Source organism: Salvelinus alpinus, chromosome 28 (genome assembly GCF_045679555.1).
Source record: "Salvelinus alpinus chromosome 28, SLU_Salpinus.1, whole genome shotgun sequence".
Lineage (NCBI taxonomy): Eukaryota > Metazoa > Chordata > Actinopteri > Salmoniformes > Salmonidae > Salvelinus > Salvelinus alpinus.
This window is the reverse complement of record NC_092113.1, coordinates 46,715,376-46,729,761: the sequence shown is the minus strand read 5'-3', so window position 1 is coordinate 46,729,761 and position 14,386 is coordinate 46,715,376. Positions and strand designations below refer to the sequence as shown.

Sequence of the window (14,386 nt, the reverse complement as noted above, 5' to 3'; positions counted from 1 at the left end):
CTCTATGTTATACTGAACACACTATAAGGCTCTACTGATCACACTATAAGGCTCTATGTTATACTGATCACACTATAAGGCTCTACTGATCACACTATAAGGCTCTATGTTAAACTGATCACACTATAAGGCTCTATGTTATACTGATCACACTATAAGGCTCTATGTTATACTGATCACACTATAAGGCTCTATGTTATACTGATCACACTATAAGGCTCTATGTTATACTGATCACACTAAGGCTCTATGTTATACTGATCACACTATAAGGCTCTGTTATACTGATCACACTATAAGGCTCTATGTGATACTGATCACACTATAAGGCTCTATGTTATACTGATCACACTATAAGGCTCTATGTTATACTGATCACACTATAAGGCTCTATGTGATACTGATCACACTATAAGGCTCTATGTTATACTGATCACACTATAAGGCTCTACTGATCACACTATAAGGCTCTATGTTATACTGATCACACTATAAGGCTCTACTGATCACACTATAAGGCTCTATGTTATACTGATCACACTATAAGGCTCTACTGATCACACTATAAGGCTCTATGTTATACTGATCACACTATAAGGCTCTACTGATCACACTATAAGGCTCTATGTTATACTGATCACACTATAAGGCTCTATGTTATACTGATCACACTATAAGGCTCTATGTGATACTGGTTAAATAACGGTAAAAGAAAGGAGAAAAAAATATATATTGCACAGTTTCTCTAGAGATAAATCAGATCCAGACTGAACTGTGCGATGTAGTAGGGAGTTGTAGTTTCTCGAGGCATAAATCAGATCCAGACTGAACTGTGTGATGTAGTAGGGAGTTGTAGTTTCTCGAGGCATAAATCAGATCCAGACTGAACTGTGGTGTAGTAGGGAGTTGTAGTTTCTCTAGGCATAAATCAGATCCAGACTGAGCTGTGATGTTGTAGTTTCTCTAGGCATAAATCAGATCCAGACTGAACTGTGTGATGTAGTAGGGAGTTGTAGTTTCTCTAGACATAAATCAGAGCCAGACTGAACTGTGTGATGTAGTAGGGAGTTGTAGTTTCTCTAGAGATAAATCAGATCCAGACTGAACTGTGTGATGTAGTAGGGAGTTGTAGTTTCTCTAGAGATAAATCAGATCCAGACTGAACTGTGTGATGTAGTAGGGAGTTGTAGTTTCTCTAGACATAAATCAGAGCCAGACTGAACTGTGTGATGTAGTAGGGAGTTGTAGTTTCTCTAGACATAAATCAGATCCAGTCTGAACTGTGTGATGTAGTAGGGAGTTGTAGTTTCTCTAGAGATAAATCTGATCCAGCCTGATCTGTGCGATGTAGTAGGGAGTTGTAGTTTCCAACAGGACAGTATTCTACATAGTGAAGAAAACATGGTAATTAAGTACAATGACCATAATCCATTCCTCTCCTACTTCGCCGGTCTGTTTTTCTTTCATGCCTGATACTGAAAAGACGGGAGAATGTGTGACTGTGAGGGGATGTAGAGAGCAGCTGTTGCTTCACGAGGTGTCTCATGATCTAAGTAATTGATTAGTTGGTCTTTAGCAGCCATAAAAGTATACCTTAAAGAACTACTAAAACAGGGATTTTGTCAGACAACATAGACAGCAGCTCTATAGAGATGAGAACTCAGACAGCAGCTCTATAGAGATGAGAACTCAGACAGCAGCTCTATAGAGATGAGAACTCAGACAGCAGCTCTATAGAGATGAGACGATGACTCAGACAGCAGCTCTATAGAGATGAGACGATGACTCAGACAGCAGCTCTATAGAGATGAGACGATGACTCAGACAGCAGCTCTATAGAGAGGAGACGATGACTCAGACAGCAGCTCTATAGAGAGGAGACGATGACTCAGACAGCAGCTCTATAGAGAGGAGATGATGACTCAGACAGCAGCTCTATAGAGAGGAGACGATGACTCAGACAGCAGCTCTATAGAGAGGAGACGATGACTCAGACAGCAGCTCTATAGAGATGAGACGATGACTCAGACAGCAGCTCTATAGAGATGAGACGATGACTCAGACAGCAGCTCTATAGAGAGGAGACGATGACTCAGACAGCAGCTCTATAGAGATGAGACGATGACTCAGACAGCAGCTCTATAGAGATGAGACGATGACTCAGACAGCAGCTCTATAGAGATGAGACGATGACTCAGACAGCAGCTCTATAGAGATGAGACGATGACTCAGACAGCAGCTCTATAGAGATGAGACGATGACTCAGACAGCAGCTCTATAGAGATGAGACGATGACTCAGACAGCAGCTCTATAGAGATGAGACGATGACTCAGACAGCAGCTCTATAGAGATGAGACGATGACTCAGACAGCAGCTCTATAGAGATGAGACGATGACTCAGACAGCAGCTCTATAGAGATGAGACGATGACTCAGACAGCAGCTCTATAGAGAGGAGACGATGACTCAGACAGCAGCTCTATAGAGAGGAGATGATGACTCAGACAGCAGCTCTATAGAGATGAGACGATGACTCAGACAGCAGCTCTATAGAGATGAGACGATGACTCAGACAGCAGCTCTATAGAGATGAGACGATGACTCAGACAGCAGCTCTATAGAGAGGAGACGATGACTCAGACAGCAGCTCTATAGAGATGAGACGATGACTCAGACAGCAGCTCTATAGAGATGAGACGATGACTCAGACAGCAGCTCTATAGAGATGAGACGATGACTCAGACAGCAGCTCTATAGAGAGGAGACGATGACTCAGACAGCAGCTCTATAGAGATGAGACGATGACTCAGACAGCAGCTCTATAGAGATGAGACGATGACTCAGACAGCAGCTCTATAGAGATGAGACGATGACTCAGACAGCAGCTCTATAGAGATGAGACGATGACTCAGACAGCAGCTCTATAGAGATGAGACGATGACTCAGACAGCAGCTCTATAGAGATGAGACGATGACTCAGACAGCAGCTCTATAGAGATGAGACGATGACTCAGACAGCAGCTCTATAGAGATGAGACGATGACTCAGACAGCAGCTCTATAGAGATGAGAGGATGACTCAGACAGCAGCTCTATAGAGATGAGACGATGACTCAGACAGCAGCTCTATAGAGATGAGACGATGACTCAGACAGCAGCTCTATAGAGATGAGACGATGACTCAGACAGCAGCTCTATAGAGATGAGACGATGACTCAGACAGCAGCTCTATAGAGATGAGAGGATGACTCAGACAGCAGCTCTATAGAGATGAGACGATGACTCAGACAGCAGCTCTATAGAGATGAGACGATGACTCAGACAGCAGCTCTATAGAGATGAGACGATGACTCAGACAGCAGCTCTATAGAGATGAGACGATGACTCAGACAGCAGCTCTATAGCGATGAGACGATGACTCAGACAGCAGCTCTATAGAGATGAGACGATGACTCAGACAGCAGCTCTATAGAGAGGAGATGATGACTCAGACAGCAGCTCTATAGAGATGAGATGACGACTCAGACAGCAGCTCTATAGAGATGAGACGATGACTCAGACAGCAGCTCTATAGAGACGATGACTCAGACAGCAGCTCTATAGAGATGAGACGATGACTCAGACAGCAGCTCTATAGAGATGAGACGATGACTCAGACAGCAGCTCTATAGAGATGAGATGATGACTCAGACAGCAGCTCTATAGAGATGAGACGATGACTCAGACAGCAGCTCTATAGAGATGAGACGATGACTCAGACAGCAGCTCTATAGAGATGAGATGATGACTCAGACAGCAGCTCTATAGAGATGAGACGATGACTCAGACAGCAGCTCTATAGAGATGAGATGATGACTCAGACAGCAGCTCTATAGAGATGAGACGATGACTCAGACAGCAGCTCTATAGAGATGAGACGATGACTCAGACAGCAGCTCTATAGAGATGACGACTTGGAATGAAATAATAAAATCATCAAATAAAACGAATGTAATAAACAACTGAAATATTGTATTTAACACGAGAACCACCAGGTCCTTTCAGCCTATAAATACCCACAAGACAACATTGCTGGGCGTGTCTCCTTTACCATAGTGACTAAAGTATTATAAAGGATTAAATGCATGAAGACATATTTGTGGAAATATATCAATAAAAAGTGATGTTTTGTATAATTCTACAAAGTCCTAGAAAACATAGTAGGCCTATAGCCCGTTTCCATTTCCCTTCCAATTAAAACATTACAGAATCCATTTGATCAACTTTATTTATAGATTACATTATCAGTAGAGTTATAGTAATTGATTAGTAATAGTTATAGTAATTGATTAGTAATAGTTATAGTAATTGATTAGTAATAGTTATAGTAATTGATTAGTAATATTGTTATAGTAATTGATTAGTAATATTGTTATAGTAATTGATTAGTAATAGTTATAGTAATTGATTAGTAAGTTATAGTAATTGATTAGTAATAGTTATAGTAATTGATTAGTAATATTGTTATAGTAATTGATTAGTAATATTGTTATAGTAATTGATTAGTAATATTGTTATAGTAATTGATTAGTAATATTGTTATAGTAATTGATTAGTAATATTGTTATAGTAATTGATTAGTAATATTGTTAAAGTAATTGATTAGTAATATTGTTATAGTAATTAATTAGTAATAGTTATAGTAATTGATTAGTAATATTGTTAAAGTAATTGATTAGTAATATTGTTATAGTAATTGATTAGTAATATTGTTAAAGTAATTGATTAGTAATATTGTTAAAGTAATTGATTAGTAATAGTTATAGTAATTGATTAGTAATAGTTATAGTAATTGATTAGTAATAGTTATAGTAATTGATTAGTAATATTGTTATAGTAATTGATTAGTAATAGTGTTATAGTAATTGATTAGTAATAGTGTTATAGTAATTGATTAGTAATAGTGTTATAGTAATTGATTAGTAATAGTGTTATAGTAATTGATTAGTAATAGTGTTATAGTAATTGATTAGTAATAGTGTTATAGTAATTGATTAGTAATAGTTATAGTAATTGATTAGTAATAGTTATAGTAATTGATTAGTAATATAGTTATAGTAATTGATTAGTAATATAGTTATAGTAATTGATTAGTAATATTGTTATAGTAATTGATTAGTAATATTGTTATAGTAATTGATTCGTAATATTGTTATAGTAATTGATTCGTAATATTGTTATAGTAATTGATTCGTAATATTGTTATAGTAATTTATTAGTAATTGGCTACAGCTTCTTTTGACAAAGTAGATACTTATAATTTTGAATGACGTCTCAGTGAGAGAGAGACGTCATTCATTCAGTGAGGAGAGAGAGACTCATTAGCACCTGTCTGTATACCAACATCCTACAGCACATTGTCTTGGTGGGTTAAGTCAGGAATTGTTTTGAAAATAACTGCGCTAAATACTTGTCTGTTTGTGCTGTCAAAATTGTGACAAATGAGCAGTGTAAAATACAAACATTTAGGAAGTCAGGGAATTAGTAGGACATAGTTTTTTTTAAAGCAGACTTTTCCCTCTCTCTCTCTCTCTGTGTGTGTGTCAGGATGGGAGTTTTAGGGTTCTGGCTGTGGCAGGATCTACGCCAGATCACCTTCTATATCACCGACATCCTGGTCTCCAACCTCCGCAGAAACCTTCAGGACAGGTACAACACAGACAGATACACACACACACTAGAGATTCATATTTTGTGTCTGCGTCAGAGCACTATGTACAGTATTCACATACTGTATGCTTATATATGGTGTGTGTGTGTGTGTGTGTGCATGGTGTGTGTGTGGTGTGTGCATGGTGTGTGTGTGTGTGCATGGTGTGTGTGTGGTGTGTGTGTGTGCATGGTGTGTGTGTGGTGTGTGTGTGTGTTGTGTGTGTGTGTGTGTTCTCAGGGTACTACCTCCTCTCTTCCTGCCCATGATGACAGAGGTGCGGGCGGAGTACGAGGGTCTGGGAGAGACCCCCCAAGAACAGATGTGTTCCACCCTCCGCCTCCACCTCTCCTCTTTCTCATCCCCCTCTCCGTCCTCTCCTACCTCACCAGACTCCAACCAGTACACAATCTTACTCCGCTTGGATCTGGAGCGAGGGGATGTAGAGAGGGAGGGAGAGGAGGATGTGGAGACAACCCCCACCATACCTCTCTATCCTGGGCTGAAAGAGGGGAGGATGAAGAGACGACCCCCACCATATGAAGAGAGAGAGACCTTTGTTGACCCCCCCCTGGCACCCCATCCTAATAAAGCAGACCTTGGTTGACCCCCCCCCCCCCCCCCCCCACATCCTAATAAAACAGACCTTGGTTGACCCCCCCCCCATCCTAATAAAACAGACCTTGGTTGACCCCCCCCCCCCCACATCCTAATAAAACAGACCTTGGTTGACCCCCCCCACCCCATCCTAATAAAACAGACCTTGGTTGACCCCCCCCACCCCATCCTAATAAAACAGACCTTGGTTGACCCCCCCCCCCCCCCCCCCCACATCCTAATAAAACAGATCTTGGTTGACCCCCCCCCATCCTAATTAAACAGACCTTGGTTGACCCCCCCCCCCCCCCCATCCTAATATAACAGACCCTGGTTGACCCCCCCCATCCTAATAAAACAGACCTTGGTTGACCCCCCCCACATCCTAATAAAACAGACCTTGGTTGACCCCCCCCCCCCCCACATCCTAAAAAAACAGACCTTGGTTGACCCCCCCCCCCCCCCCACACATCCTAATAAAACAGATCTTGGTTGACCCCCCCCCATCCTAATTAAACAGACCTTGGTTGACCCCCCCCCCCCCCCCATCCTAATAAAACAGACCCTGGTTGACCCCCCCCATCCTAATAAAACAGACCTTGGTTGACCCCCCCACATCCTAATAAAACAGACCTTGGTTGACCCCCCCCCCCCCACATCCTAATAAAACAGACCTTGGTTGACCCCCCCCCCCCCCCCCCATCCTAATAAAACAGCCCCTGGTTGACCCCCCCCATCCTAATAAAACAGACCTTGGTTGACCCCCCCCCACATCCTAATAAAACAGACCTTGGTTGACCCCCCCCCCCCACCCCATCCTAATAAAACAGACCTTGGTTGACCCCCCCCCCCCCCCCCCACATCCTAATAAAACAGATCTTGGTTGACCCCCCCCCATCCTAATTAAACAGACCTTGGTTGACCCCCCCCCCCATCCTAATAAAACAGACCCTAGTTGACCCCCCCCATCCTAATAAAACAGACCTTGGTTGACCCCCCCCCCCATCCTAATAAAACAGACCTTGGTTGACCCCCCCCCCCCACCCACCCCATCCTAATAAAACAGACCTTGGTTGACCCCCCCCCCCCCATCCTAATAAAACAGACCTTGGTTGACCCCCCCCCCCCCCCACATCCTAATAAAACAGATCTTGGTTGACCCCCCCCCATCCTAATTAAACAGACCTTGGTTGACCCCCCCCCCCCCCATCCTAATTAAACAGACCCTGGTTGACCCCCCCCCATCCTAATAAAACAGACCTTGGTTGACCCCCCCCCCCCCATCCTAATAAAACAGACCTTGGTTGACCCCCCCCCATCCTAATAAAACAGACCTTGGTTGACCCCCCCCCCCCCCCCACATCCTAATAAAACAGATCTTGGTTGACCCCCCCCATCCTAATAAAACAGACCTTGGTTGACCCCCCCCCCCCCCCCCCCACATCCTAATAAAACAGACCTTGGTTGACCCCCCCACCCCATCCTAATAAAACAGACCTTGGTTGAACCCCCCCCCCCCATCCTAATAAAACAGACCTTGGTTGAACCCCCCCCCCCCATCCTAATAAAACAGACCTTGGTTGACCCCCCCCCCCATCCTAATAAAACAGACCTTGGTTGACCCCCCCCATCCTACTAAAACAGACCTTGGTTGACCCCCCCCCATCCTACTAAAACAGACCTTGGTTGACCCCCCCATCCTAATAAAACAGACCTTGGTTGAATCCCCCCCCCATCCTACTAAAACAGACCTTGGTTGAACCCCCCCCATCCTAAATAAACAGACCTTGGTTGACCCCCCCCCCATCCTAATAAAACAGACCTTGGTTGACCCCCCCATCCTAATTAAACAGACCTTGGTTGACCCCCCCCCCATCCTAATAAAACAGACCTTGGTTGACCCCCCCCATCCTAATAAAACAGACCTTGGTTGACCCCCCCATCCTAATAAAACAGACCTTGGTTGACCCCCCCCCCCCCCATCCTAATTAAACAGACCTTGGTTGACCCCCCCCCCCCCCCCATCCTAATAAAACAGACCCTGGTTGACCCCCCCCATCCTAATAAAACAGACCCTGGTTGAAGTATCCACAGACATTCCCTTCGCCTAGTTCTGCTAGGAACAAAACAAACCTACTGTATGTATGCAAACTCTTAGAGTCCACGTCAATCTAGTGGCCTAGGATTTTTGTAGTCGAGGGAATCAACTCTTTTGGAGTCGACTCCCAGTGGTCAAGGAGTCGAGGGAATCAACTCTTTTGGAGTCGACTCCCAGTGGTCAAGGAGTCGAGGGAATCAACTCTTTTGGAGTCGACTCCCAGTGGTCAAGGAGTCGAGGGAATCAACTCTTTTGGAGTCGACTCTCCACCACTATTATCAACTGCCCCAGTGAATTGGTCAACTTTTTCAGTCACAATGTGCTTTTTTTCATGTAATTATTTGCATGATATTGATAAAATGAAGGTAGGCCGAAAAATAATATAGAAGCTAGCTATTGTTTAGGTAATGTTTGCTGACGTTAGCATTCAGCTAACTAATTAGCAAGTTAGCTTGTATGTGGGGAGGATGCAGACAATTTGTTTAGCCTGCTACCTAGCTCTGTATAAAATGAATTACACTGTATAATAACGTTACTGTTATAGTTGTATGGTAAACGTTCATTTTTGCGATGCTGAAATGACTTGATGAAGCAAATGTTGTTAGCTAACGTTAGCTAGCTAGCTAGCAGCTGAGTGTATAGATGAGAAAATAAATCATTGATACGTCTGCACATGCTTGTGAATTATTGCATTATTCAAGAGTTTAATATGGTTTTGTTGCACTAATACAACAGTAAATACTTAGTTGTGTCCTTGTACTTGGCCCCAGTAGTGGTGCGTGGGGGAAATCACTGAGGAAGCCAAGCCAGTAAAAAAAAACAAATATTACAACCTATGTTGTGATAATTGCGTTGTTTGCTCTATAACCCCTTTCGTTAATATACCACCGTGATATACAATAAGGCCCGTGACAACAAAAGAGACAACAGTCACACAGTGGCGGAATAAATTCAACCACACATGTGTGTTTTATTAAAAAAAGTGGCCAGTGATTTCGCAAAGGTAACTGAACTAAATGACTATCGCTCAGTAGCACTCACTTCTGTCATTATGAAGTGCTTTGAGAGACGAGTTAAGGATCATATCACCTCAACCTTACCTGATACCCTAGACCCACTCCAATTTGCTTAAAACACCCCAATAGGTCCACAGACGATGCAATCGCCACCGCACTGCACACTGCCCTCTCCCATCTGGACAAGAGGAATACCTATTGTCCAGATGGACAAGAATGCTGTTCATTGACTATAGCTCAGCATTCAACACCATAGTACCTTCCAAGCTCATTTAAGCTCGAGGCCCTGGGTCTCGACCCCGCCCTGTGCAACTGGGTCCTGGACTTCCTGACGTGCCGCCCCCAGGTGGTGAAGGTAGGAAACAACACCTCCACTTCGCTGATCCTCAACACAGGAGCCCCACAAGGGTGCGTTCTGAGCCCTCTCCTGTACTCCCTGTTCACCCATGACTGCAAGGCCATGAACGCCTTCAACTCAATCATCAAGTTTGCAGACGACATAACAGTAGTAGGCCTGATTACCAACAATGACGAGACAGCCTACAGGGAGGAGGTGAGGGCCCTGGCAGAGTGGTGCCGTATGTGCCCTCCAGGACACCTACAGAACCCGATGTCGCAGGAAGGCCAAAAAGATCATCGAGGACATCGACCACCCGAGCCACTGCCTGTTCACACTGCTACCATCCAGAAGGTGAGGTCAGTACAGGTGCATCAAAGCTGGGACCGAGAGACTGAAAAACAGCTTCTATCTCAAGACCATCAGACTGTTAAATAGCCATCTCTTCGTATCGTCTGAGATCCCCAAAGATTGGAAAGCTGCCACGGTCATCCCCCTCTTCAAAGAGGGAGACACTCTAGACCCAAACTGTTATAGACCATTATCCATCCTGCCCTGCCTTTCGAAAATATTTGAAAGCCAAGTTAATGAACAGATCACCGACCATTTCGAATCCCACCGTACCTTCTCCACTATGCAATCTGGTTTCCGAGCTGGTCATGGGTGCACATCAGCCACGCTCAAGGTCCTAAACGATATCATAACCGCCATCGATAAAAGACAGTACTGTGCATCCGTCTTCATCGACCTGGCCAAGGCTTTCAACTCTGTCAATCACCGCATTCTTATCGGCAGACTCAATAGCCTTGGCTTCTCAAATGACTGCCTCGCCTGGTTCACCAACTACTTCTCAAGTAGAGTTCAGTGTGTCAAATCAGAGGGCCTGTTGTCCGGACCTCTGGCAGTCTCTATGGGGGTGCCACAGGGTTAAATTCTTGGGACGATTCTTTTCGCTGTATACATCAATGATGTCGCTCTTGCTGCTGGTGATTCTCTGATCCACCTCTACCCAGACGACACCATTCTGTATACATCTGGCCCTTCTTTGGACACTGTGTTAACAAACCTCCAAATGAGCTTCAATGCCATACAACACTCCTGTGGTGGCCTCCAACTGCTTTTAAATGCTAGTAAAACTAAGTGCATGCTCTTCAACCGATTGCTGCCGGCACCCGCCTGCCCGACTAGCATCACTACTCTGGACGGTTCTGACTTAGAATATGTGGTCAACTACAAATACCTAGGTGTCTGGTTAGACTGTAAACTCTCTTTCCAGACTCATATTAAGCATCTCCAATCCAAAATTAAATATAGAATCAGCATCCTTCACTCACACTGGCAAACATACCCTCGTTAAACTGACTATCCTACCAATCCTTGACTTCGGCAATGTCATTTACAAAATAGCCCCCAAAACTCTACTCAGCAAACTGGATGTAGTCTATCAGTGCCATCCGTTTTGTCACCAAAGCCACATATACTACCCACCCCTGCAACCTGTATGCTCTAGTCGGCTGGCCCTCACTACATATCCATTGCCAAACCCACTGGCTCCAGGTCAATGGCTCCAGGTCATCTATAAGTCTTTGCTAAGTAAAGCCCCGCCTTAACTCACTGGTTACCATAGCAACACCCACCCATAGCACGCGCTCCAGCAGGTATATTTCACTGGTCATCCCCAAAGCCAACCCTTACTCTGGCCACCTTTCGTTCCAGTTCTCTGCTGCCAATGACTGGAACGAACTGCAAAAATCTGAAGCTGGAGTCCTATATCTCCCTCTCTAATATTAAGCATCAGCTGTCAGAGCAGCTTACCGATCACTGTACCTGTACACAGGCCATCTGTAAATAGCCCACCCAACTACCTCATCCCCATATTATTACTTACCCTCTTGCTCTTTTCCACCCCAGTATCTCTACTTCCACATCATCATCTGCACATCTATCACCCCAGTATTAATGCTACATTGTAGTTATTTTGGCCTCTAGGGCCTATTTATTGCCTTCCTCCCTACTCTTCTACATCTGCACACACTGTACATAGATTTTTCTATTTTTCTATTGTGTTATTGACTGTACGTTTGTTTATTTGTAACTCTGTGTTGTTTGTGTCGCACTGCTTTGCTTTATTCTTGGTCAGGTTGCAATTATAAATGAGAATTTGTTCTCAACTTGCCTACCTGGTTAAATAAAGTTCAAATAAAATATAAAATAAATCACTAGCCGTATATAAATAGACATGAAATCACTGGCCACTTTAATAACGGAACACTAGTCATCTGAAATCAGTTCACTGAGACCTAACCCAACCCTAGCCCAACCCTAACCTAACCCAACCCTAACCCAACCCAACCCAACCCTAACCCTAACCCAACCCAACCTAACCCAAACTCAACCCTAACCCAACCTAACCTAACATAACCCAACCCTAACCCAAACTAACCCAACCCAACCCCAACCCAACCCAACCCAACCCCAACCCTAACCCAACCCTAACCCAACCCAACCCAACCCTAACCTAACCTTACATAGTCTCCTTTCACCTGAGAGCACACCTTGAGACAACCCTAACCCTGGGTTAGGTTGGGTTGCGTTATTTAGCCCCCTACAGTCGATTTACGCACCGGTGCATCAATCTAAGTTGCATAACAAAAAATCCCCATCGAAATCCATCCGTTTTTTGTTGTTGACTGCGTCTCAATCCTCCACATCCGCCTATGTCGCACTTTCACAGCTGCAATGTAAGGTGGCAGAGCTAGAGTGATGTTTGTCAGACCATGAGACATCCTGAAAAGTGTTCTTCTCACGTAAACGTCTGTAGTGTCCAAATGGTTTGGCCTACAGGTTAGGTTAGGTTACTTTGAGTTGGGTTATTTAAGGTTAGGTTGGGTTAGGTTGGGTTATTTAAGGTTAGGTTGGGTTAGGTTGGGTTATTTAAGGTTAGGTTAGGTTGGGTTAGGTTGGGTTATTTAAGGTTAGGTTGGGTTAGGTTATTTAAGGTTAGGTTAGGTTGGGTTAGGTTGGGTTATTTAAGGTTAGGTTGGGTTAGGTTATTTAAGGTTAGGTTAGGTTGGGTTAGGTTGGGTTATTTAAGGTTAGGTTAGGTTGGGTTAGGTTGGGTTATTTAAGGTTAGGTTAGGTTAGGTTGGGTTATTTAAGGTTAGGTTGGGTTAGGTTGGGTTATTTAAGGTTAGGTTAGGTTGGGTTAGGTTGGGTTATTTAAGGTTAGGTTGGGTTAGGTTATTTAAGGTTAGGTTAGGTTGGGTTAGGTTGGGTTATTTAAGGTTAGGTTAGGTTATTTAAGGTTAGGTTAGGTTAGGTTGGGTTAGGTTATTTAAGGTTAGGTTAGGTTGGGTTAGGTTATTTAAGGTTAGGTTAGGTTGGGTTAGGTTATTTAAGGTTAGGTTAGGTTGGGTTATTAAGGTTAGGTTAGGTTGGGTTAGGTTGGGTTATTTAAGGTTAGGTTGGGTTAGGTTATTTAAGGTTAGGTTAGGTTGGGTTAGGTTGGGTTATTTAAGGTTAGGTTGGGTTAGGTTATTTAAGGTTAGGTTAGGTTAGGTTGGGTTAGGTTATTTAAGGTTAGGTTAGGTTGGGTTATTTAAGGTTGGGTTAGGTTATTTAAGGTTAGGTTAGGTTGGGTTATTTAAGGTTAGGTTAGGTTAGGTTGGGTTGGGTTAGGTTATTTAAGGTTAGGTTAGGTTGGGTTATTTAAGGTTAGGTTAGGTTAGGTTGGGTTGGGTTATTTAAGGTTAGGTTGGGTTATTTAAGGTTAGTTTGGGTTAGGTTAGGTTGGGTTATTTAAGGTTAGGTTGGGTTATTTAAGGTTAGGTTGGGTTATTTAAAGTTAGGTTGGTTTGGGTTATTTAAGGTTAGGTTAGGCTGGGTTAGGTTGGGTTATGTTATTTAAGGTTAGGTTGGGTTAGGTTAGGTTGGGTTGGGTTATTTAAGGTTAGGTTAGGTTAGGTTAGGCTGGGTTAGGTTGGGTTAGGTTATTTAAGGTTAGGTTGGGTTAGGTTATTTAAGGTTAGGTTAGGTTGGGTTAGGTTAGGTTGGGTTATTTAAGGTTAGGTTAGGTTGGGTTAGGTTGGGTTATTTAAGGTTAGGTTGGGTTAGGTTGGGTTAGGTTAGGTTATTTAAGGTTAGGTTGGGTTAGGTTAGGTTGGGTTAGGTTAGTTTGGGTTATTTAAGGTTAGGTTGGGTTAGGTTAGTTTGGGTTATTTAAGGTTAGGTTGGTTTGGGTTAATTAAGGTTAGGTTAGGTTAGGTTGGGTTATTTAAGGTTAGGTTAGGTTGGGTTGGGTTAATTAAGGTTAGGTTAGGTTGGGTTATTTAAGGTTAGGTTGGGTTGGTTTGGGTTAATTAAGGTTAGGTTAGGTTGGGTTATTTAAGGTTAGGTTAGGTTATTTAAGGTTAGGTTGGGTTGGGTTATTTAAGGTTAGGTTGGGTTAGGTTAGGTTGGGTTAGGTTATTTAAGGTTAGGTTGGGTTAGGTTAGGTTGGGTTGGGTTAGGTTATTTAAGGTTAGGTTGGGTCGGGTTATTTAAGGTTAGGTTGGGTTGGGTTATTTAAGGTTAGGTTAGGTTAGGTTGGGTTAGGTTATTTAAGGTTAGGTTAGGTTGGGTTGGGTTGGGTTATTTAAGGTTAGGTTGGGT

General features: G+C 43.3%; 1 protein-coding gene across 1 annotated transcript in view; it reads left to right on the top strand.

Annotated features, from left to right (window-relative positions):
- The window catches only part of LOC139557943 (patatin-like phospholipase domain-containing protein 2), a 31,221-nt gene extending 24,925 nt beyond the window's left edge, over positions 1-6,296 (top strand). Inside the window, exons 9-10 of the mRNA XM_071373299.1 lie at positions 5,586-5,687; positions 5,929-6,296. Coding sequence (XP_071229400.1) covers positions 5,586-5,687; positions 5,929-6,295 — 469 coding nt within the window. The 3' untranslated portion in view covers position 6,296. The remainder of the gene's footprint in view (positions 1-5,585; positions 5,688-5,928) is intronic.
- The last annotated feature ends 8,090 nt before the right edge of the window (positions 6,297-14,386 follow it).